Below are 10,560 nucleotides of genomic sequence, written 5' to 3' on the forward strand. Positions count from 1 at the left end.
TGAAACAAAAACACCTTAGTTATATTACCACTTGAAAACAGTAGTCTCCCATCCACCAAGAAAATACAGAATCAAGATACAAACGAAATGAGAAAAAACAACTTGGAATTGGGATTCATGCAGGCAGCCTCTAACATTATATAATTAATTCATAGTTACTACATACTACATAGACTCTGGTGGTGCGGCATAGGCGGAGGGCAAGATGGCACGCCCACGTTGAGCCTCAACAATCTCCTCAACCCTCTCCTCGCTCAATCCAAGACCCGCTGCTAACTCCGGCCCTTTCAACAACTGCATCACTGAACCCTCGCCCACCAAGAACTGCGGCTGGTTGTCCTTGGCCGAGGTGGTGAACCCGAAGAACACGAACGGCCCGTTCCTCGACGCTATCTGGCAGAACGGGAAGAAACGCGGCACCCAAAACATGTCTCCTTGGCGTACCTGCGCATTCATGGCTAGCGTCCCGTTAGGGTACACCACCTCAACTTCTCCCGTCCCTTCCAACACTATACCATACTCTATTGCCCTAGGATTTACATGCGGCGCCATCATCGATCCCTGCATTATATTTCAAACCATGCATATATAATCATTTCAGGTAGATTATATATATTTACATGCGCATTATATTTCAAACCATGCATATATAATCATTTCAGGTAGATTATATATATTTACATGCGCCAAGGACCTTGTGGTGCAGTGACACAAATCGAGAAGTTGTGAGTTCAGATCAGCCTCAGTGGAGGCAATTGTAACTATACTCTTATTGAAAAGATACTGCATTATACCGCCGATGAGATTGACTAGATAAACAGTTAAGTTGTTTCTGGAGGTTGTGATTGACTAGATAAACAGATAAGTTGTTTCCTGAGGGGTTGTGAGTTGAGCCTGAGTGGAGGCAATAGTAACTCGATCTACTCTTATTGAAAAGATTAGAGCAGTGTAATAGAGTGAGTACCGCTTTGAGATTGACTAGATAAACAGTAACGTCGGGGATTTTGAGAGGGGGATAATCGTTTTCGTCAACAGCCAAGCTCCACCCATAGTCGTTACTGAAATCGGGATCTCTGTCGAAGATATTGTAAGAATCTGGAGCACCATCATCTCCATCGTCCTTGTTGCTGAAGAAGGGATTGGTGAACAGTTTCCTGATGAACAGCCATGGCCAATAATGCTGCTGCTGTTCCGCTACTTCACCCACAGCCACCGCATCAGTAGAATAATAATGCACAATTCTCTTGAGGTGAAGGTCCAAGAAACGGGGTGTAGTGTAATTGGGGTTTGTTAAAGACACGATTGGACCCGACACTTTGGTGCCCACAACTTCCGAAATCTCTGTCATTGAAACCTGTATGTATGTATGTATGTATGTTGTGTTATATATGTTACAGGAACGTACAGTACTGTACTCCATAATTATACTGATAGATCAAACTAAAGCGGCATGCAATATGATGCTAAACCAATCAAGAAGAATATATATATAGAAGATTATGAAAATATATAGTATATAATTGTAAAGATGACTCACATTCAATGCGGTTGATAGCGTGTAAGGATCAAAGCCGGCAAGAACAGATGTAGGATGCATGCCGCCACCAATGAAGAAAGACTGGAATTTGAGAAATTAGTCATTTTCTTAGAAAAATGAAAAATAAAAATTTGATTACTAAAACATGAAAAATGATTCTCCATGAGCTATTAAACTAATTCTCGAAAGACACGGATAATCAGTAGATCCAGTAGTCTGGTAAGACGAGCAGAGCATTTCTCGAGAAATACAAAACTAACTGGAGAAATATAATGAAAAAGTAATTGTACCTGGAAAGTATCTGCCCCTCTGAAGTCAGACTGAGAGGTGTGAACAATGGTGCAAATGATATGGAGTCTCTGCCCTTGTGCTGTGTTCTCCACATAGAAAGCAGAGCCGGCTTCAATTGTGTAGATATCTCCGGATTTCACTTTCCTTTCTGCCAATTCATCCTTATACACATGTCCAATCCTTGCTTCCCCTGTATGTAGTATGTATTATATATGTATGTAACATCAATAATTGCATCTATCTAATACTCCATCCTTCTTTAGCCACTAGCTATAGCTAGATGTCAATGTTCGTTAAGCATATATAATAATAATAATATATAATTTCAATTTCCGACCGACCGACCTTGGTTAATGTAGAGGACGAGGTGGGAATCAAGGTACTGAGGAATGAGCAAGCTTTGAGGCTCCATAGTGATGAACCCAATATGCAACAATCTTCCACTACTACCTCTCACCACTTTGATTTCTCCAGATTCGGTTCTCACCACCTCTTTCGCTTCATGCAAAATGAACATCTTTTTATGCCCCCCACTTCTCTCTTCTCCTTCAAACTCTCTTCTTCCACTCGCACAATAAGCGACCAAAACCAGCACCAGCACCAACACCAACACACTCATCTGCTGCTTCCCCATTTTTCACTTACTCTGCAGATCAGATTTGCTTTTCCTCCCTTTAATTTGTTGGGTGTGGAAGGTTGAAACGGTGATGAGTGATGAGCAGAGGTTTATGCAGAGCTGGGGGAGACAGGTGTAAGCCATGCATGATTTGCAACCCATGCTGGCGCTTTCTAGTGTAGACACACACATCACTGCCGTACCAACCCCAACTTCAATTCCTCTTTTATTTTGTTTGCCTGTGCTATATTACATTTCGCCCTTTTTCCCTTTCGTACTTACATTGCTTTAATTTGTTGTGCAAATTCTAAGGTACTATGAACAGTATTCACACTATATCAAACACCAAGGAGGTTTAAATTGCAGCTCCCTTAGCTTAATACAACCCACTTTATTTGAATTCTATCTCCTTAAAATGAGATATAACCCAACAAATCAAATAACAAAATACTTTATATAACACAAATAGCATTCTTTTTGCGTGTATCAGTGTATGTGTCTAGTTACCCACGTAATCATTTGCCGTATATATGTGCTACTTTCGCACATAATCATGTGTTGGATGTTAAATGCGTGAAGTAAGTGGAGAATTGTCTAATTTTCTGAAGAACTTCAGAAACTCTATAATTTGCAAATATGCCTATTACTCTATAGGATCGAGAGTAAAGACTGAATGCTATATACAAACGAATTTTGAAGAGCTGACCACTATGCAGCATTCCTAATTTCAACGACTATAAGTACCCCTTTCCTGCAAAATTCATACCCCCAACTAGGCATTCAAAATTGCCAATTTTTTTTGCAGTTCACATATTGAATGAATTATTTTCGTAAGAAACTGATTGAAAACAGCAATCAATAGAATTGAATGACTCCTGTTATTGCGATGGGTGGCTCAATCTCTACACGCTTGGCCTTTCCTTCTTGAAGTAATTGCGGTAGTGAATTGGCTTCTACAGGCGCAGTTCCTTTGCTGGTCCATAATGTCACGTGAGACCATTCATTTTTAGAGTGAATCTTTTCACCATTAATAGAGCCAATGCAAGCTTCAAGTGCAGCCACCCTTTCAGAGAATAATAGAGCCGTTATTTCTACAGGCACCTGTTGATGAAGAAAGGGAGCAAAACTTGCAAGAGCTGCCACACTGTGACTTCCTTTATGAGCAAGTGTCACGTGAGCCTTTTGAAGGCGGCTTTCCAAGTTTTTGTCCTTAAGAAAAGATCCGGCTTCAGAGTCTTTCTTACCCAACTGTCCAAATTGTTAATCAGATCGTTAGATGAAAAGTTTAGCCTCCCAAACTGTGGATTGTGATGTGTATAAGAGATTTGCTACTAGTAGATATGATTCAATTTGCAGAAATATTGTGTTTGTTGGCCTAACTTATCTTGGAGCTCATCTACTCTAAAAAGAAGAAGCTCAACCAAACAATAAAAATCACAGTGGCATTTCAGGCCAGATAACAAGATGCAACCTCTTTTTCAAGGAGTACTAGATAAAAGCTGTTTAGAAAAACCTCTGTTTGACTGGGCCAAACAAGCTAGGTAACACATATGTATAAACAGATGGAAACATTGTAACAGGCAATGCAGATAGAGAAGTGAAGAGGGGGGAAAACAAGCTTACATTATCAAGAAGACTTTGGATTTCTGTAACAGGCAAGCTGACGGCAGCAAACACAATTGTTCCAAGCTTCCTCTTCTCAATTGCTGGTGTCTCACCCGTAGCAATAGACCTCAGTTGTTCCAATACTTGTTTAACAGCAAATTCAAATGGAACCTGAAAAGTGTGGAGCACAATATTACATGACACCAACTAGACGGAAGCAAGACTTTGGCAGTGGTAAGAGCAGACTCAACACCATGATCTTATGCATATTGAGCTTCCTTGGCTCTATATTCTTCTTGTTTTAAAGGATTGGTGCTAAATTGTTTGATTCAAACAGTCACTTCTATCAACACTGTTTCCCTAAATGTGGAAGGGGGGGGGGGGGGGGGNGGGGGGGGGGGGGGGGGGGGGGGGGGGGGGGTAATGCAACATGGTAATTCTTTTATTTTTTTTAGCCTCAACAGCAGTGCAGCGGGCAGCCGGGAACTAAATATCATGGTTAATAATCTCAACTATACACTTTTCAGGAAAATGAAAGAGAAAACCAATGGAATATGCCTGACAAATTATAGAAGAATGCAAAATCATGTGATGATGCTATGACATCTGCAGTGACCTGTATTGAATTAAGATAGTCAGCATTTGCAAACAACACATCTCGTAGTTCTTTCTCCCATTTAGCCCACTCTTTTGCAAATGTCCCTTTTGCTGGCTCCAACCTGCCAGAACAAAGAAAATGATTCTATTATTTACATGTGTGCATGTACAAAGAGGAGGAGGATAAGTTGATATAGAGACCTCCAAATTCCAGAATGAATAAACAGTGTTAAACACAACATTTCTAAAGAAATATAGAAGAACATTGGTGCAGTAGTTAGTGATTAAGAGTTACTAATAAGAAAATGATAACAAGACAAAATGAAAGCCAAGAAGAGAAGATGTTAATATTTCAGGCAAAGAAGTACTCTGCATAAAGTGCTTTAGATTACTCTTCCTGTCTTCCATTTACAGAATGTTATAAGAGATGCTTCCAGAAAATGACACATGGAGCACCCCAATGACACAGAATCAGTGCATAAGGGGCCTCACAAAAGCATCAAATGGATTGTGATATATCAATTAAGCAATCCTATTTTCAGAAAGGACAGTGTTTGAGACTTACCTAAATGAGAGGAATAAACCCAGAGCAGGAATATAAAATTTCAGTACCAACTATTGATCAAAGAGTAAAGATTTGGAGAAACATTATGAAGTTACAATTCAGGTAAAATTTGGGGAATGATATATCAAACCAGTACACTACAAACATTTCTACCACTAAAAGCAATTCACAGTGCAAGAAAATTTATTTATTTATTTATTTTAAAGTATGAATGAGGAGTCTATCAACTAGCAAAGAACTGAATATAATATTTTGCTCACCTCCGATGCCTACTAGTATGGAGATGGTACAACTTCATTCCTTCCTCCAAAATAGACTTCACAGAATCCGGTAAAGGAGACCTTCACATTGTATTGTAGAAAAATATGCATGATGTTTTTGGAAAACAAATTGAAAGATAAAAAACCAATAATTGATGATAGAAATGACCTGTCGCAACCAAAACTCTAAAAGGATATTACAAGAAGTAAAATGGAAACCTTTATATCAAATGAGGGCTTTAAGGTGCAAAAATTATAAGAAGACTCTAGGAACATTATCATTTTAATAAATTGCATCATTTTGCTGTTTTATTGGAACTCCCAAATTCCACATCCTCCTTCAGGTAATATCACTAACAAGCACTGCTCTCTTTTCACTTTTGATAAACTTCTGTTCAGTTCCGTAGCCATGAAAACTTAACATTACTATCAGACTCTAGCAGTAGTGCAGTACTTCATATTCCCAAAGCACACATGATGCACCCATTCAGCATACATCAATGAAATGGATATGTTGTAAGAACTGCTTATCTCATCAGAAAACTAGATGCTTCATTTGGTGAAAACGTGAAATTCAAATACAATTCAGTATTATTGACTATAATTACATCCCATGACAAGAGATCAATAGAAGGATGAAAAAAACATAAAGATGCAGTGTTAATAGTTGGGGGGCACAAACATTGTTCAATTTTGATTGATTAGAGATTTGGGAATCTGAAATTGATTGGGACCTGAAAACCAAATTCCATACATATATAATGCTTAAGAACCATAAGTTCTCTCATTTCCCTGGTTTGTTCAGACTTCACCTTGCTAATGCCATTTAGGTTGCCTTTACTTTCACTAGTAATACACTAGAGTGCACAGACAACTCATCCTTTGAGAAACCATTCAAATCAAGAGAATATCCAATCAAGAACTGATGGATAGCAAACGTCTTTAATGCAAGAGAAAGTGAATCAATCAATCAGATTGAAGATAACTAAAGCCAATATCATGATGGATAAAATGTACTGAAGAAATCATTCTGACCTTTCGGATTTTAGTAAAGGTATTTTGACAAGTGAGCCAAAACGTCCGATCAGATCAGTCTCAAACTCCTCTCGACTCTAAGAAAACATGGACAAATGTATGTGAATGCAATTTTAAAATGACATACATCACCAAGAATCTTAACAATTAATTAAAAAATTTTACCCTGCCATCATAAAGATCATAAAACATTAGCAATACATAGCCAGCATTTGGTGATGACTTGTCAAGATTTCCCTGTGTGGTGAAGAAAAGAGATTCATCAACCATGAGACTCAGCAGAGTAGAATGCCATATAAAAAGGAAGAGTGATGTACCGGATGATTAACTCGGTGTAGGACTCGAAATATGAAAACGGCAAGAGCATCAAGCGAAAATGGATTTCTTTCAGTTCCTGCATGTTTAGTGAAATAAGAGTCAGAATTACAGCTTTTAAATATACACAAGGATTCAATGAACAAACAGAAAGAGAATGTTACATTAACCAAGATCCAACCAAAACCTACTACCAGTACAAACCAAAAAATCTAAAAAAAATTGGGGAAGGAAAATTAAGGTCAACGTAGTCCAATGTAAGGACACATGGATACACAGGTAGAAAGAACGAAGTTGGATATGGAGCACTATCAATTATGTCGTACAATATTTAGAATCTCCTGCTTTGCTTCATCAATTCATTACTTCAATTTTATACATATAATCGATTGATTTGCAGTATCCAAATTGCTTGACGACACCAGCTTTTAGCTCAGAGCATACTAAGAGATGCACAGCGACAATCTAGAAAGAGACAGTTATACATCATGATGACACTGGAGACATTCTGAAGAAAATAATGATATAGCAAATCTGAAACTGGAGTTCTGAAAAAAAAAATGATACAGCAAATTTGACACCGGAGACACCCTGAATAAAATAATGATAAAAGCAAATTTGACTTGAGAGACATTCTGAAAAAAAAAAAAGACAGAAAAAACTAATGACATAGCAAATTCAGCACTCAAAGAAAGGCACATAGATTCATGTCCCATTCCTTCAGTGATGCTATTTTCTCCATTGAATAAGGTTGGCAAATGCAGCAAGTGGAAATAAAAATAAGTATAATCCAACAAAGTAAAAGTACAGGAAAATCAGGAGTATATAATAGCACCATAATGCAATCGTGAAGAAGTATGGCAAAGTACTTCTTTAATACTCTATGGAAGCTAACATGTATAGCAATCTAGCTGTAGACTTTAGAAAATTAAGACATTACAAAAAGAATAAAACCAAAAATTTTTCAAAACCTTCTGAGTCAGGCACAACTGGAATTGCAGATGATTTGGTGCTTCGACACATATCCTCAATCTGCACAAATAAAATGCATTTGTCATGGGCAAAAATATTTAGGTTGCTCAATTAAAAATGTTATAATGTATACAAGCAGAGGAGAGAATAACATAAGCTGGGGGTCCAGATCAGATGTGCCATCTATAGCAACCTTTGTTCTAAATTTTGTCTTCCATTCACCACATAAAATGATGAAGTGCCATCTTTATCCGAATGAAGAAAGGAACCTACAAGTCCCTATGCCATATATTGTGGAAAGGCAAGACCTATTCTTCCATGAAAGCTGTTAGGAGGGGGGATTAGCAAGACCTCATCCCTAGGAAGAAGCAAAGCAGTGGAAAGTACAGACCAAAATCTTTGAAAAGATTTTAGCACCAATGAGCACACCAAGCACTTCTTCAACTTCTCTCACAAAATCCAAATTCCTTCTCTTCATGTCCTTCAAAGAAACACCTAAACTATTTTCCATTTTTATTTATTTTTTGATAAGAAAAATGGATGTATTAACTGGCACCAAGGACTCAAGGAGGTGCCATCTAAAGTACAGACAAAACGAACACAGGATTATCGATGCAAGTTTGAGTTACTACTGAACAATAAAAACTTCTAAGTAATACAATTTATCCCAGTTGAGGTTGCTTTGATAACCTTTTGCACCATTCTAGTATGATCTCTCATAAGACCTTCAATTAACAGCCATTGATAGCTAGGGTGTACATAGTTAAATGCAGAAGTGCTTGACACTGAATTATACTAATGGAGAGATGTAAGCAAATAAATAACAAATATTACCTGTCTCCAGACTTCCTCGTTTGGTGCATTCTTGTCAGCAAGCATTACTGAATAAGACTTTGCCCTGCGTGCATCAGCAACCTTCTGCCAGTATCTACCTGTTGATATAAACGAAAAATGATCCAAAGACAAGGTAATTGATAAGGAGTTGGTAATTAAAATTCTCAGGCTTTGACATCAACTGAAAGCCCATCTAATTTTGTAGCAAGAAAGAACCAAATAGCACTTTGCTTTTCAATAAACGGTTGATGGACTAATGGGTTGCATTCTAATCCTAGGAGAATATCAGGGCAGTTTAGTGGTCTCTGTACAGTCAAAGTCCACTTCGCATGTATTTCATCCTTAGTGAAAAGAAAGAAAAGAAAAGAAAAGAAAAGAAAAAGGGAGGGGGAGGGGGGGGAAAGGGGGAGGGGAATGACCATAGATCACCACAACCACAACAGTTTATTGAATGAACTACTGAAGGTCCATCCATATACCTTTAATAAGATCACCCATTAAACTTTGAAGTGGCCGATCATCCCCAAGACCTCCTGGGGCATTCAATATTTCCTTACATAGTGCAGATTTAGCACAACCAGGTATTCCTGCAATTTAAAACTGATCAAAACGAAAACATAGCAGCAACTGGCAGCTATGTCTGACACCATCAAAGGAAAGTTAATGTTATAATACAAATCCTTTTAAATATCAGGATACAAGCATATACTTCAATTATTTTTCAAGCAATTCAACTTTGCAACAGACAAATTATTATTAAGCTTCATACGTTTGGAATCTCACCACACAGGTTTTCAGTCTTACTTAAGCCTGCATATGAGTACCAGTCCATTTCTCTTCTTGATTTATCGCATTAATTTTCTTACTGCAAATGATTCCAAGGTAAGTTATCAAAAATAAATAAAGAGAAATCCTAGACTCACTCCCACTTTCACATCATCATTTTCCATAAATAATAAATGATTTGACATTTGTGCATCATGTGCAGTTAAATTAATAATGCATTGCTTCTAGAATACTCGCAGTTTTATTGGCATTTGACATGGCACATGGTCTATGAAAAAGCTAATTTCATGCTTTTACACCTACTTCTTTTGCTGAAGTATTCCAATAATACCTTTGGTTTGTATTTGATACATGTAGTCTGGTTTAATGTTGAAAGGCATTAGAGCATTTTACAAACTTATATTAAATGTTCTTAGAAGTCCAGTAGTGGGCAATGTTTTTGTGACATCTTGAAAAAGAAACATGGCAAGTTGAATGGAAAAATGTTCCTATTTATTGAGAGAGGACAATCAAAGTACACAAATTACAAAGTAGTATGTAAATACCTCAGAAACATGACACAAATTCCTATTTTCGTTCACTAGAAAAGAAAATAGTACTCCGTATTTCTCAAGCATATACTTTTCACTTTTGATAGGTGAATACATTATATATATATATATATAGACACTTAAGGTGCACCATTTTAAAACCTGTTCTTAAGGTGCATGGTTTGTGTACTTAAGGTGCGCGTGGTTTGTATTTTTAAGGTGTTTTGTCTGTGTACTTAAGGTGCGTGATTTGTGTACTTAAGGTGCACCATTGTAATGCTTATGGTGCGTAACCGCACAACAACCCTTCCCCGCACCTTAACCCTTCCCTATATATATAAGGTGCCAAAGAGACACCACAAATACAAGTTACAATGAGCATACAGAAAGCACAAAAATCAACACAAATTTGGGCTATTAAAGAAACTGATCAAAGAAAGGGCACTATTAGGATACTCCCCTTTCCATGGATGCATTTTGCAAAATGAAAAGCAAATTAAAAGCACAAACTTTAAAAAGCTTCTTACAAGGCATGAAATATATCAGATGAACATGCAAAGCACAGAAGCAACATAATATACAGCTAAACAACTGGGGGGGGGGGGGGGGGACCCCCC

General features: G+C 37.6%; 2 protein-coding genes across 3 annotated transcripts in view; both read right to left on the reverse strand.

Annotated features, from left to right (window-relative positions):
* Positions 1 to 2,753, reverse strand: LOC116005211 (vicilin-like seed storage protein At2g28490). Its single transcript, XM_031245473.1, has 5 exons — positions 2,174 to 2,753; positions 1,828 to 2,018; positions 1,538 to 1,618; positions 965 to 1,354; positions 1 to 561 (listed from the first exon to the last, which is right to left on the reverse strand). Exons 1-5 carry the CDS (start codon positions 2,460 to 2,462, stop codon positions 166 to 168), a joined length of 1,347 nt encoding a protein of 448 aa, XP_031101333.1. The 5' UTR covers positions 2,463 to 2,753; the 3' UTR covers positions 1 to 165.
* Positions 2,754 to 3,034: 281 nt separating this feature from the next.
* The window catches only part of LOC116004375 (tRNA ligase 1), a 20,469-nt gene continuing 12,943 nt past the window's right edge, over positions 3,035 to 10,560 (reverse strand). The window contains exons 18-27 of one of the 2 annotated variants that reach the window (XM_031244401.1): positions 9,107 to 9,214; positions 8,628 to 8,725; positions 7,793 to 7,853; positions 6,824 to 6,900; positions 6,672 to 6,743; positions 6,507 to 6,583; positions 5,472 to 5,552; positions 4,666 to 4,768; positions 4,068 to 4,220; positions 3,035 to 3,692 (exon numbers count right to left, since the gene is read on the reverse strand). In XM_031244401.1, the coding sequence (XP_031100261.1) occupies positions 3,300 to 3,692; positions 4,068 to 4,220; positions 4,666 to 4,768; positions 5,472 to 5,552; positions 6,507 to 6,583; positions 6,672 to 6,743; positions 6,824 to 6,900; positions 7,793 to 7,853; positions 8,628 to 8,725; positions 9,107 to 9,214 (1,223 nt within the window). In that variant the 3' untranslated portion in view covers positions 3,035 to 3,299. The remainder of the gene's footprint in view (positions 3,693 to 4,067; positions 4,221 to 4,665; positions 4,769 to 5,471; positions 5,553 to 6,506; positions 6,584 to 6,671; positions 6,744 to 6,823; positions 6,901 to 7,792; positions 7,854 to 8,627; positions 8,726 to 9,106; positions 9,215 to 10,560) is intronic. The other variant, XM_031244402.1, reaches the window with a different exon arrangement.

The sequence above is a fragment of the Ipomoea triloba genome, chromosome 14 (genome assembly GCF_003576645.1).
Source record: "Ipomoea triloba cultivar NCNSP0323 chromosome 14, ASM357664v1".
Lineage (NCBI taxonomy): Eukaryota > Viridiplantae > Streptophyta > Magnoliopsida > Solanales > Convolvulaceae > Ipomoea > Ipomoea triloba.